Raw genomic sequence first — 14263 nt, forward strand, 5'->3', positions numbered from 1 at the left:
TCCCTCTTTACCAGGTCTTACTCATCAACTTACAAGTTCTGGTGTCTCCTATTTTAAGAATGTATTCTTGATCCTATGTCTCTCTCGAGTTATGCTCTAATGTTTTTGTTCTCTTTGTCAGCCAAGTTTCTGGTAAGAACTTTCTGTATTTGCTGTATTTTCTTCTTTCCTAATTTTCTGTTGAACCACTCCAACCTGGCTTTTGTCCCTGTCATTCCATGGAAACAACTTTTGTCAAGGCCACTAAAGCCCTCTTAATGTCATAGCCAGAAGGACATTCTCAGTCTTACTCAGCCCCTCGGAAATTCTTTTGCCCTCCTTGACAGCACTCCTTGGTTTTTCCCCCAACCCAGTGGCCACTTCTCTGTCTTCTTTCCTGGAGCTCCCTCTGCTGACCAACCTCTGAATGGTGGCTTGCCCAGGGCGTGGGCTGGACCATTTACTGTCTGTCCACACTCTCTCTTGATGATTACATTTTGTAATGATGGACATGCTAATTATTCTGATCTGATCAGCACATATTATACACAGGTATTGATATTCAACTCTACCCCGCAACTATGTACAATCAACTATGTCTCAATAAAAAATTAAAAAATAACTATTTAAAAATTGACTCCCAAATTTTTACCTTTAACTTTGACCTCACCTAGACTTTCAGCATTTCCGCTTGCATGTCATAGGCATGGCCATCACACAGTTGGTATACCTCAAATACAATTCTTGATTTTGTTCTTTATTCTTTAGTTCCAATTTTCAGTAATGTGGGATCTTCCATCCACCTCCTATCTCAAAATTATCGGCACGACTCTATCTTCAAATTACATCTGAGATCTGACCACCTCTCACCTCTTACCTCTTCCCAGACTACACCCTAGTCCAAAGCACCATCATCTATCCCTGCCTTTTAAGTAGCCTTCTAATGGGTCTTCCTGCTTTGTCTCTTGCCCTGAAATAGCCTGTTTTCCACCCTGCAGCCAGAGTCGTTCTTTAAAAGTATCAGTCAGATCTGGCCCCTGCCTACTCCCTCCTATCTCATTTCCAATATTCTCTCTGTTCCTCCGTGCCCCTCGCCCAGTCTTCTTTGCCATTCTTTGAACACAACATGCACACACCTGCACACACCAGCAAGGTTTTTGCCCTTGCTGTTCCCTTTGCTGGGAATGCTCTTCCCATAGATATTGACCTAAATTAAACAAGATCATTCATTATTTTGGTATGGTGTCTGTTCAAACTTAACCTTATCAAAAAAGCTTTCCTTGATAACACTGTATAAAATAGCCATGCCTGACATTTTCTATCTTCTTGCCAGTTTTAAACAGAATACAGCATTACTGATATATCTATTTGTTTTCTGTATGTCTCTCTTAGTGGCAGGTTGGCTCCATGAAGGCAGAGACATTATTGCTCTATCCTTAGTGCCTGGAACAGCACCCATTAGGTGCTTGATAAATATTTGTTGAATTTTTGGAATAGTGACAGGGATTAAATCCTACAAAGTTGAAGGACAGTCATCCCTCAGTATCCATGGAGGATTGTTTCCAGGACCCCCAAGGATACCAAAATCCCCTGAGGATACAAAAATCTTCGGATACTCAAGACCCTAATATAAAATGGCATAGTACTCGTATTTACATATAACCTATGCACATCCTTTTGTATACTTTAAATCATCTCTAGATTACTTATAATACCTAATACAATGTAAATACTATGGAAATAGTTTTTATACTGTAGTGTTTTGAAATGTGTATTACTTTTTATTGTTGCATTGTCATTTTTCATTTTTTGAATATTTTTGATACGCATTGTATTGAATCCATGGATGTGGAACCCATGGATACAGAAGGCAGACTTTATAAGAATAAAAAAAGATAAAGGTAGTACTTTTTTTTTTTCCTTTTTGTCTTTTTTCGTGTCCGGCAACAGATCGCAACCCTCAGTGTTGCGCCCGTACCGGACCGGGACCGGCAACGGGATCGCAACCCTTGGTGTTGCTCCCACACCTCGCTCAGCCAGTGAGCAGGAACCGGTCTGTATGTGGGATCTGAACCCTCGGCGGGAGCGCTGCTGCACTCCCAAGCGGCGCACTGTAGCAGTGCGCCACCGGGCCGGCCCTCGGAAATTAAATTTGAAGAAATAGAACAAAATTGGGAATCTTATCTTCCTTAAGCCCATTTCACTTAAAATATTGAAAATGACAAATTGTAAATGTTAACTCTCATGACGATCATAGTGATCATTTTTCCAAGTGTTACCTTTCTGACTGTCCTTGATAAACTTTCTAGTTCCCAGTCTCTCCTTTAGAGCTGAACTGAGAACGTTGATGCAATTGTTTCCACTTTCTTGGGACCCTCCTCCACAGGGAGAACAGGATGCAAGAGTGGGTTTACGTATCTCTCACTTCACATTGTTGTGAGTTCTACTGGCTGGTGTGGAAGAAGAATGAAAGAAAACTGGGCCAAAATAGTGGCACAGGGGCACGGAATACTCTCTTCTTTAATGTTATGAGGTGTAAAGGATGGGAATGACCTCCAGAAAACAGGAAGGGGATATTTTCTACTTTTGTAAATGTAAGTGACTGTAAAACAATTCCTATTACTTGAGCTTTGACTCCTAGAGAGCATGATGAGTGATACTTATCTGACATAACTGTGATTTTGAAAGTTTAAAATATAGTGTATATGGTTAGTGCATAATCCCGCAAAGCTCACATTGTCTGACTTCAGCTATAAGTTATTTTGTAGTGTTCGGATCATTTCAAAAGATTCATGTGTTTGACATGCCCTCATTGTATGTCTTCGTTTCTTTTTCCTAGAGGCAGAAGAAGATGAGGATGAAGAGAATGAAGAGGATGAGGAGGAAGAGGAGGAAGACGAGGAAGACGACGAAGAAGATAAAGACACAGACTCCCTGGATGAGAGCTTGGACCTGAACACTGAGCTGCCGGGATTTACTCTCCCTGGTGTCACATCCCAGGAACCTGGCCTAGATCAGGAAAACATGGACCTGTTGGAGGGAGCCACCTTCCAGGTGCCAGACGCCATCGAGTGGGAACAGCAGAATCAAGGCTTGGGTAAGAGTCGTTCGTATTCTCCATTTCCTTCTCTCTCCCCTCCTTTTTACTGTTCTAAGGCAACAGGTTTCTTTCACTGGCATCTCTATCGTGGAGGAAAATGGATTTTCTTTGTTTATTGGTGGTTCATTTCGAAAAAAGTTATTGGTTATTTCTTCAATAAGTTTATATTTATGCTCTTAAATAGTGTTGACCTAAAGGAAAAAACTGAGGCAAAATATATAAAACAAAGTTCATTTGGGCCGAGGTTAAGGACTGCAGCCCGGGAGTCACAGATGCAAGTTGCCCTGAATATGTGCTCTGCTCGGCAGCAGTTACAAACAGATTTTTTGAAGGGAGAAAAGGAGAAATTAAGGATCCAAAGTTGTTTGCTAAGAATTTATGTTGCTTTCACTAAAATAACATAAGCTACCAATTGGCTATACCTTGCTCTTTGCTTCATAAATTCCGGGAGCATTGCAACAAAGAGAATTTGAAGGTCACATTGTACAACTTGTGGGTAACATTTGGGTAACTTATACCCATTGGTGGTGGCAATGACTCTGAAAACTGTTACTAAAACGTGCCTTTTAGCACTTATTTCAGACTTGGGTGAAGGAGAAGTGACGGAGGGCCCAGGCTTCTATGCTCTGAGCCTGATGAGTTTAGCAGACCTCACGTTCCTAAGATCGCTCTGAGCCACTTTTCTTTCTCAGTCGCCGGCTCTAAACGGTCTCCCACTGCCCAACATGAGCATGGATGGTTCCCTGATTTTTGGAAGGAATTTCGTTTTTCCTTCCCAGCTGGAACTTCCAAATGCGGAGGAGATATGTGTAAGCAGTATGCTCGAACAAGCAACATGCGTGGACTGGAGTCAGAAAACAGATGTATTTTGTCACCCTCTGTCCTTTTAGAGTTTGTTCCCTAGGGAAAGTACTTCCCCTTCTTCTAGGTGAGCACTCGGGCAGTCCCATGACTTTTCTGTTCATTCTTATGGCTGTATTACATTGTCAGACATGATCTCTTTTCAGCAGTCAGCGTGTCCAGACAACCCCATGCTTATTCCCACTTGTGCATGGCCTGCATTTGCAGTGAGAGACCCGAGGGTGCAGGCTCACCCCCAAATAGGCACTCCTTTCCCTGTCAGCAGGGAAGCTCTGTTATCTGTCCTTCTCCTCTTGTCAGGGTGAGACACTGTTAAGCTCTGACTGATTCCTGAAGGCCCCACTCTCTTGACCTGAGGTAAAGTGACCTCTCCTCCAAAGAAATCCCCACTCTAAAATTCTGTTAGTCTTTAACAGCTGGGCCCCTTTATACCTTCAGTGTGGCAGACGTTAGGTTTAAGAGTCATATAACCAGTTTTGTGGTATTTCATTGAAAATTTGGATGTTGGTCTGGTACTTCACTCTGGATATAATTCTGAGGTATCATTCTAGAGGTTGGCATATGGGCTGCAGTTGAAATATAGCTGGGATTTCCTATGGAATATGCATATAGTTAGGAGAGAAGATAGTAAGGGATGGACTTCCAGTGCACAGGCAGAGGCATTATTAATGTCCATATAATACTTAATCGAATTATTTTCTGACCAAATTCAGCATGCGTTGGGCAATGATTACTTTAAAAACATGTCAAGTGAAACTTGTAAAGGTTATTAAAAAAACACAAAATAATATGAACTCTGGTCTGTGAACAAGCGAATAAATATTTAGTCTGAAATACTCCTGTTCTACATGGGCAGGTTTGAAATAAAATACAAAATAGATAACATTACAAAGCAGATTAAAAACAGAAACACAAATCTAGACATAAAGTGACCTTTCAGGAGGTGTCATTATAATATGGAAGTATCAAATACTGTTAAACAGTCTTTTTAATATGCATAGGATGAAATTCAAAGACTCTAGAAGTTTACTAGAGAGAGGAGGGTGGGAGATGGTTACTTTTCATACAGAAGTAGGGAGGTTATATGGCATCTACCCTTGAACTGTGGTCCAGGAAACCAACTTTTATCACATTTGAAGTTGGCCTGCCATCTATGAAAAATTATAAATAATTGGAGGGACTCAGGGTCTTAGAAAAACATGGAGAGGCTACGTATGGTTCAAGACTTAAATGATCATTTGGGTTGTGGCCTTATGCTCCTCGACAGAAATTCAAAACTCCTCCTGAATAGGAGTCAAATTTTTAAGGAATCAACTTTATTGAGGTAGACATTATATACACTTAAAGTGTACAATTTGATGAGTCTGGACATTTGTGTACACCCATGAAACCTCCATTACAATCACGATGCAGAACATCTCCATGATTGCACCCCTAGTGATTCCTCATGCCCGTTGGCACCCCATCCTGTCCTCAGTCCCTAGACCCAGGTAACCACTGATCTACTTTTGTCTCTATAGATTAGTTTGCATTTTCTAGAATTTTATATAAATGAAATCCTATGGTACCTACCTTTTTGTGTCTGGCTTCTTTCACTTAGCATAATGATTTTACAATTCAACTATGTGGTTGTATGTATCCCTAATTTGTTCTTTGTTATAGCTGGGTAGTATTCAGTTGTATCGATATACTACATTTTGTTTATCTAGTCAGCTGTTGATGAACATCTGTGTTGTTCCTAATTTTTGGCTAACAGCAGTTAAACTTTAAGACTTGTCAGTCTTGAGGCTCAGGACAAATACCTTGGTTGCTTTCCTGCCCTGCCTCCTGATTTCAGCCTCCATGCACGGCACAGCTAAAGTTTCTTAAATTAATGATACCAACTTAGTAATTTGTTATGCTTTTTTTTTTCCCGTGTCCGGCAACGGATCGCAACCCTTAGTGTCGCCCCCGCACCGGACCGGGACCGGCAACGGGATCGCAACCCTCGGCGCTGCTCCCGTGCCTCACTCAGCCAGTGAGCGGGAACCGGTCTGTATGTGGGATCCGAACCCTCGGCGGGAGCGCCTCCGCGCTTCTGAAGCGGCGCACTACCGCAGTGCGCCACCGGGCCAGCCCAATAATTTGTTATGCTTTTAAAAGTGATTTCCCCAGGTCCTTAGTTTTTTTTATATCAGCTTTTTAAAAATTATAATAATTTACTGTTTCCCTAGGTGTTTCTCACTTTTTTCCCTGTTGCCTCTTTTCCAGATAAATTCATTTTGTCAACATGTTCTTAGCATTGTCAGTTTCCTGGAAACCAAAGCAAAAACCAAATCTTTGAAGCTGTTCTTTTTCCTACTGTGGGAAGATTGTATTTCAGTAGTGTCTGCGTCTAGAATTTTATTAGCTCACCAACCTATTATTGGAGGGATAGGAATATTTCCTAGTAACTCCAAACCAGTAATAACTTCTTGTTCAGTATTAATTGATACAGTTTCCTGAGTACTCCCAGGTCAGTTGAAGCAGTAGAAAACCTCTCCTATTTGAGATGGATTTTGTGGTAGATAGAATAATGGCTTCCCAAAGATGTCCAAGCCCTAATCTCTGAAACTTAGAAATGTGTCACCTGACGTGATAAAAGGAATTTTGCTGATGTGATTCAATTAAGGATCTTGAGATGGGGATGGGAGATTATCCTGGATTATCTGGGTAAGCCCAGTGTAATCAGAAAGAATTTTATAAGAGGATGGTAGGAGGGTCAGAGTCATAGAAGGAAATGTGATGACAGAAGCAGAGGTTGGATATGGCCAACCTCTTGAGGGTCTTGATATGGCCATGAGCCAGGGAATGCTGGCAGAAACTAGAAAAGGCAAGGAAACGTATCTTTCCCTAGGGCCCCTAGAAGGTGCACAGCCCTGCCAACATCTTGATTATAGCCAAGTGAGACCCATTTCAGATTTTTGACCTCCAGAAGTGTAAGACAATAAATTTGTGATATTTTAAGTGACTAAGTTTGTGGTCATTTATTACAGGAGTGATAGGAAACTAATATAGATTTCAATAAGTATTTAGTGAGCAGCATCACTTTGAGAGTAAAGTGCATTGAAAATTAAGTGTAGTTTTTTCATAGTGAATCAATAAAAATGCAAACACTGAGACCCTTTAAGAAGTTAGCACATTTAGTATAACACTTTAATTGACCATCTGCTTTATTCCTATTTTTAAAAGTGTTATTTTATTTATAGATGATAACATCCATTTTTACAATGTGAATGGTATCTCAAAGAAAATGCTAAAATCCGTATAAATTTTTAAAAATGAACAGATTGAGGTGGGTAGTTGGGATTGGCTAAAAATAATGCAAACTCTTTGAATAGATTATAGTCTCATTTCCTGTAAAGTAAAAAGAGCAGAAAACATAAATGACTTTCTAAGACAAACCAGTGGACTCATGCCCTCAAATTCTCTGAACTTCTGTTTTCTGCACCATAACATACACATCACCTCTAAAGCTTTGGAGGGAGAGAGCTCACTTTATTAATCTTGCTGCAGGGAAGTGTGACTGTGGATTGAGCTGTGTGTCATCAGGATAGAGAGAATCAGAGTGAAAATTCCATGTTATGATTGAGGTGGGTTCTGGTGTTCCAGAAGGGGAGCTTAATTCTTATAGCATAAAGGAAGTTCTTTATTCACATATGCAGAATCAGTTTCCTCTCTGATATAACAAATTCATTTTTGAATTTATTGGCAAGAACCTGTACAGGGAGCAGACATTATGACCCACACCACTTCTTATCCTGTTTGCCATAATAAATCACACAATTATCCTCTTTAAAGTATGAAATCAATATGATTAAAGTTGAGTCAACATATCCATTGTGGTGTTTAAACATTCTCAATGTAATTAATACCTGGTGATTCTTTCCTTTTTGTTTTCTATATCTGTTAGGATACCTTCAGCTATCAGTAGTAGAAACCCTAATTTAAATTGGTTTAAAGAGTAAAGAAATACATTTTCTCTTAGAACAAGAAGTCCAGAGATAAAGCTCCTGAGTCCACTGACTCAATAGTTCAGTTGTCATCAGTGACCCGAGCTTTTTCCATCTTCCTGCACTGCCATCCTTCATGAGTTGATTTTGCATTCATATTGGTTTTCATATAGTTGCGGTGGCTGCAGCAGTTTCAGGTGTCACACCCAGACAAGACATTGTCCAGAGAAAGAAGACTGTCTTTTCACTGTGTTAGTTTCTTAAGAGAGAGGAAGTCTTTCCAAGGATCCTCCACTAGAATTCATTTTGCCCATAATTGGCTGGGATTAAGTAACATGCCCATTTCTTTTTCCTCTTTTTCTTTTTGCTCTAATACTGACAACCTTCAATTTTCCCCTAATTTTGCTTAAATTAGATTGTTTATCTTATAGGGTCTTAAACTCTTGCTATAATAAAGTATCAAACAATAATAACATATATGCATAATATCTATAACTATTTTCTTCAAAAAATTTAGAGAAAATATTGAAGTAATTTTTAAAAACATATACAAGTATTTTCTAGTGTGTATCATTTTAAAAGACATTAACTGATTTCAAACAATTAGCTAATAAACCAGCAGGAAAAAAAGTGAGCATAGTCAATTGATAAAATTAAATTATCCAAGAGGAGTAGGTCATAACATTCTATTTATGAAAATTTAAGTCACTTTTTACAAAAATAAGATATGCACTTTCTAGTTTACCATCATTTTGAAAACAATTCCAAGGAGATAAAACATATAAATATCAAAAGAGTTATTTCTATAAATTTTTCTCAGTATTTATTGGTATTACTGCATAGGAATTCTCTCTCTTGTATATTTGTGGTGGTGATTATTTGGATTCCAGATGCAGGACTCCCTTCCAGATGCAGGGCTGGTCATGTGGTAGTGAACTCCTGCAGTTTTTGTTTGTCTGGAAAATATACTATTTCTCCCTCATTTCTGAAGGATAGCCTTGCTGGGTATAGTATTCTTGGCTGGCAGTTTTTTCTTTTAGTATTTTGAATAAAGCATCCCATTTTCTTCTGGCCTGTAGAGTTTCTGTTGAGAAGTCTGCTATTAGTCTGATAGGGGCTCCCTTATTAGCATCAAGCATCCCTTGATGCTTTTCTCTTGCTTCTTTTAAGATTCTCTCTTTGTCTTTGAACTTTGCCAGTTTGACTATAATGTGTCTTTGAGAAGATCTTTTTGGATTGAGTCTGTTTGGGGATCTTTGAGCCTCCTGGATCTGAAGGTCCATGTGTCTCCCTATACCTGGGAAGTTTTCCCTTATGATTTTGTTGAATAGGTTTTCCATGCCTTTTCCTTTCTCCTCCCCTTCTGGAACACCAGTGATTTGGATATTTGTGTGCTTAAGGTTGTCTGCTTGCTCTCTTAGACTTTCTTCATTTTTTAAAATTCTTTTTCCCTCTTTTTTGTCTGCCTGGGTTATTTTGTGAAGACTGTCTTTGAGATCAGAAATGCTTTCTTCTGCTTGCTCTAACCTGCTGCTTAAGGTCTTGGTTGTGCTTTTTATTTCATTGAATGAATCCTTCAGTTCCAGGAGTTCTGCTTCATTCTTTTTTAAGACATTAATCTCTTGTAAATTTCCTTCTTCATATCCTGGATATTTTTTCTCATTTCATTGTGTTGTCTAATTGAGTTTTCTCTTATCTCATTGAGTTTCCTTAATATTGTTACTTGGAATTCCTTTTCAATCATTTCAAGGGTTTTCTGTTCTGGAGGGTGTGGTGCTTGAGAATTACAATATTCCTTTGACAGTGTCATATTTTCTCATTTCTTCATATTTCTAGTATCTCTACATTGGTGTCTGGTCATCAGGTAGATCAGTTGCTTCTATTACTCTGGAGTAGAATTTGAGGAGAAAGACTTCCTCCTCTTTTTCTAGGCTCCTCTGGTGACTTTCCTTGTGTCATTGCAATCAAATACACAGTTGGCCACCTGCACGGTGGTTGTGGCTGCTCCTTTGGCAGTAAGCCATCCTTGCAGCAGTAGAAGTTGTGGTGGTGGCTCTTGTGGACCACCTCCATGGAATCAGTGCAGGGCCTCCTGGTCCTGGTGGTATTCACTCCCGCCTTCTGTGTGAGCAGAGGGAGGCTGCCAGGGCCTCCCCAGTCGTGATGGGTGATGCTGGGCTCTGCCTTCTGTGTGGGTGGTGGGAGGGCTGCCTGGGGCTTTTCCCTGCCTTGGCTTCCCTGGTTGTGGTGGGTGGCACTGAATCCTGCCTTCTGTGTGGGTGGTTGAAATGAAGACTTGATGGAGAAAGTGGTATATTTTTCTCTGGAATTCTTTAAAAACATGGTATTCAATTAATGGTCTAGGGATGTTTGTAGAAAACAGAGGATGAAGAGCACTCATGCGTCTACTTTTTCACCAGACTTTCATTGGGCACCTACTAAGTGTATGCTGTATGTTGTGAAAATAGTGAGAGGCTGAGATATAAGGAGATAAATTACCATGGAGCAGAGAGTGGTCCCATAGATGTGAGTCCGGTGGCTGAGCAATTCCTCAGTGGGTAGCTGATTGACTTATCACCAGGACTTGCTTTGAGTGGGCAGCCAACTGTGAGATGTGACTTCAGGTGTGCACTGCCTGATCCTCTAATTTATATCACCTTTCCTGTCCTAACATTGTGCCTGCTTTCCAATAGTAGAGGCTTTGGATTGAGATAACGTGTCTTCAGAAGACCTTAGAAAAATACAGAACTGCTGTCTGGGTAGGAGAACTCATTAAGATATTACCATTAATTATGCTTCACAAGGGATTAATTTATCAGGTTCATTAGCTGATAATTTAGTAAGATGAAAGGGAGAAGAACATAAGACAAATTTATTTAAGTTGGTAGGAGGGTAGAATGAAGTGCAGCTGAAGTGTGAAGGGAGGGTCTTATAGAAACAGAGCACTTGGCTGGGAGAAAGTCAGAACTTAGCCCTCAGACTTGTCAGCACTCTCTTTCTCCTCAGCCTCCTTTTTATTCATTTAAAATACTTCACATGTAGCTAAGAATGAATACTTAAATATAGTGCAATGTGGACAGTGGCAGCAAGAAAAGATGCTTTGCAAAAGATAGTGGGAAGTGTGAGATTTTAAACAACTCCTCACTGCAACAAATGCCAGTATATTTTGATGTATAACATGTTAAGCTATTTTTATTTATTTATTTATTATTATTATTGCTTTTTTACGTTCAAAGATGTTCTTATGGAGCAGTTGTGGGGAGGGAAGAAGGGAAAGGGAAGAGGAATAGGTTAGGAAGAGGAGGAAGAAGGGAGGGCACGGTTGAGTCCTGTGGCATCCCCCTCATTCTGGCAAGGGATCTTCTGGAAGAGGCTCAGTTATGGCTGGGCTGGATGTGGACTTTGGGGATGTGTGGCTGAAGCCCTTTGCCCCTCACCGCCTGTCTTGGGAGCCCAGGGTGCTTCCAGCGACAGCCTGGTGATGATCACCGGGCTGGATGCAGATGTCAGGGGAAGTGGCTGAGGCCCTCTGCCCCCACGACTCTGGCTCAGGAACCTGGGGCACTTCCAGTGGTGGCTTGGTGGTTGTTTCTGTACTGGATACAGACATTGTGGGGGCATGGCTGAGGCCCTCGACCTTCTCCACCCCAGCTTGGGAGACTGGGGCGCTTCTAGTGGTGGCCTGGTAGTTGTTGCTGGGCTGGATGTGGATGTTGTGGGGCGGAGGGAGGGGGAAGGCATGGCTGAGGCCCTTGGCCCTCTCTCAACCCTGGCCTGGGGGCTTTCAGTCCTTCCAGGTTTTTATAGGTGTTCTTTGGTGGTGTTAGAGCTTTACTGGTAAATATCAGAACTTTGTCTCTGATCTGTGGGTTTTTTGTTTTTTCTTTTAGTTCTGTATTGGATTATTAGCTACCCCCACTACTTAAACTCTGCACTGGAACTAATTTGTTGTCCTTTGCTTACTTCTAAAATGGGGAAACTCCCTGTGGGAACCAGCACTTGAGCCCTGTGGTTGAGCTAAATTGCTGCTTTGCTGCTGATTCTCTGGGGAAGGCCTGAGTCTTTTCAGCAAACTGCAACGCCTGCAGTCCTATATTCCTGACCAGTCTCCACTGAGTGTTCCTGTGCTGATTGGAGAGCAGGTCAGCTGTCCATGCTGTGTCCCAGCATTCCCCTGGTGGGCCAGTCTCCCCCACCCCCCACACTCCAAACATTTTTCATGGACTAGGACATGTGCTGGTCCCTTGCGATGACTCACTGGCCTCTGAGTGGATCCTTTCTTCAGTTGTCTGTGACCCCTTGCTCCTATATTGGTCCATGGGAACCCTGTTAGTGCTCTTGTTGGCCTGGGGGCCACCAAGGCCCTCTTCTCCCTGCAGCCTCCAAGCAACTTCATACTCCCAGCCAAGTGCTCTGTTTCTATAAGACCCTCCCTTCACACTTCAGCTGCACTTCATTCTACCCTCCTACCAACTTAAATACATTTGTCTTATGTTCTTCTCCCTTTCATCTTACTAAATTATCAGCTAATGAACCTGATAAATTAATCCCTTATGAAGCATAATATTGATAATATCTTAAAGGGTACAGGAGCGGCTTTTGCCATGTCTTGTTCTGTGCGCTCACCAGGGCCAGCTTTGAAGCGGCCGGGGCTCAAAACAGTCAGAGTGGTTGTTTCTTTCTCTCATCATGGCTTCTCCTGCCTTCATGAACTCCAAAGTTCTCTCCTTCTCTTCCTCTGAGCTCCAGCAGCCCCAGCTTGGCAGTGGTTGCTTTTTAATAGTTGTAAATTGGTTGATTGTGGGAGAGGGTGACTCTGGGGGCTGTCTATCCTGCCATCTTGATCAGAAATCCTAACGTGTTAAGCTATAGCTTAAAAGGTTGCTCAAGAAGCTGCCAGGGCTAACATAATTAAATATTTGTGTGGAATGAGAGGGATGAAAGAAATCTTAGTCCAATGTAATTAGCACTAAGAGAGGTGTCAAATTGGCTAAAGTCCCCAGAGGAGTGGTTATCAATTTTGGCTGCACATTGCAATCACTGAGAGCTATAAAAATACTGATAGCTGGATCCTAACCCCTGGAGGGACTACTGTCCTAGACTGAATCTATTGATTGTCATCCAGGGGAGAGGCAGCTTCTGTTTATGCAGGGGAATGGGAAAAAGGATTCATACCATGAATGAGGTACTCAATAGTAAAGATTTACATTGCTTTCAATGATCTTTTTTTTTTTTATATATTGGATTAATGTGTCTTTAAAAAACTCCAGCTTTTTACAGTCACATAGAGATCAAACATAGAGTCAATATTCATGCTTTAATTTTCCTAGAAAGCCTGTGGTCACATTATAGACTCATAGATTAGGACCATGGATGTTTGTACTCAGACACCTGTGTCTGGAATGAGTAAGCATCTCTTGGTACAAGTTTTCTTGGGTAAGCATCTGCCATATGCCTGCGAGTCCTTCCTGTCCCTGAGATGGTACCCTAGATTTCTGGATTAGAGGGTAATGCCATTTATTTATTCTTTGGAAGGAATGGAATTATTTTTCTTAGACAGGAGAATCAGGGTACTTGGGTACAGACCTCTTTTTTCACATTAGAAACGACACCTTGGTGCCAGAGTTTAAAGTAGAGATAATGATCTCTGCTTCTCCCTGCCTCATGAGGATGAACACATAAGGGAAATATAGGTCTGTAGAGGAGGATGCCTTTTAAGTGGAAGACGTTATTTATTTATAGAACTTTCCATTTGAGTTGTTGGTCACTTGCAGATTAGTACTGGTTGGGGATTTCTAGGGGAGAAAATCTATCTACATGCTTGGGGCAAAAGATTCAACAAACTTGAGATTTTAGTAGGTTTTAGATGCACTTATTTCCTGAGTTTTCCATTTATTTATTTTTATCTTATTGTACTATAGATGTTTTTGTTAGAAGCCCTAAATCCTCCTTTTAGCTGGAGGTAGGTTATAAATAGGTTAGATAAACAAAACTGAATAGACTTCCTTCCTGCTCATTCCCAACTGTGCTCGCAGATGTGTACTGAGGTCTACAAACACAGAATTCATTAGAACCAAAAGCCAAAAAAGAAAACTGGACAAGCCTACAGAAAATCAGCTGTATCTAAAAAGAAGTTAATGTACTCTGTTTTATAATTTCACCTTAATGTTCATGAGACTTCTGATGAGCAGTTCTGGATATTGGGATGTGTTAAGGTGTTTGGAAAGAGAAGAGGACTGATGGCATGGATAATTTTGTGGGTTTTACTAATTTTTTTTTTTTTTAAAGATGACCGGTAAGGGGATCTTAACCCTTGACTTGGTGTTGTCAGCACCACGCTCACCCAGTGAGC

At 40.9% G+C, this 14263-nt stretch overlaps 1 protein-coding gene across 1 annotated transcript in view; it reads left to right on the plus strand.

The window, feature by feature from the left end:
• LOC103581132 (uncharacterized protein C14orf37-like) overlaps positions 1 to 3942 on the plus strand; it is a gene marked incomplete at its 3' end in the record, with an annotated part of 5910 nt that extends 1968 nt beyond the window's left edge. Inside the window, exons 3-4 of the mRNA XM_008563036.1 lie at positions 2819 to 3085; positions 3772 to 3942. Coding sequence (XP_008561258.1) covers positions 2819 to 3085; positions 3772 to 3942 — 438 coding nt within the window. The remainder of the gene's footprint in view (positions 1 to 2818; positions 3086 to 3771) is intronic.
• Positions 3943 to 14263: the final 10321 nt, after the last annotated feature.

Source organism: Galeopterus variegatus, unplaced genomic scaffold (genome assembly GCF_000696425.1).
Source record: "Galeopterus variegatus unplaced genomic scaffold, G_variegatus-3.0.2 Scaffold12417, whole genome shotgun sequence".
NCBI lineage: Eukaryota > Metazoa > Chordata > Mammalia > Dermoptera > Cynocephalidae > Galeopterus > Galeopterus variegatus.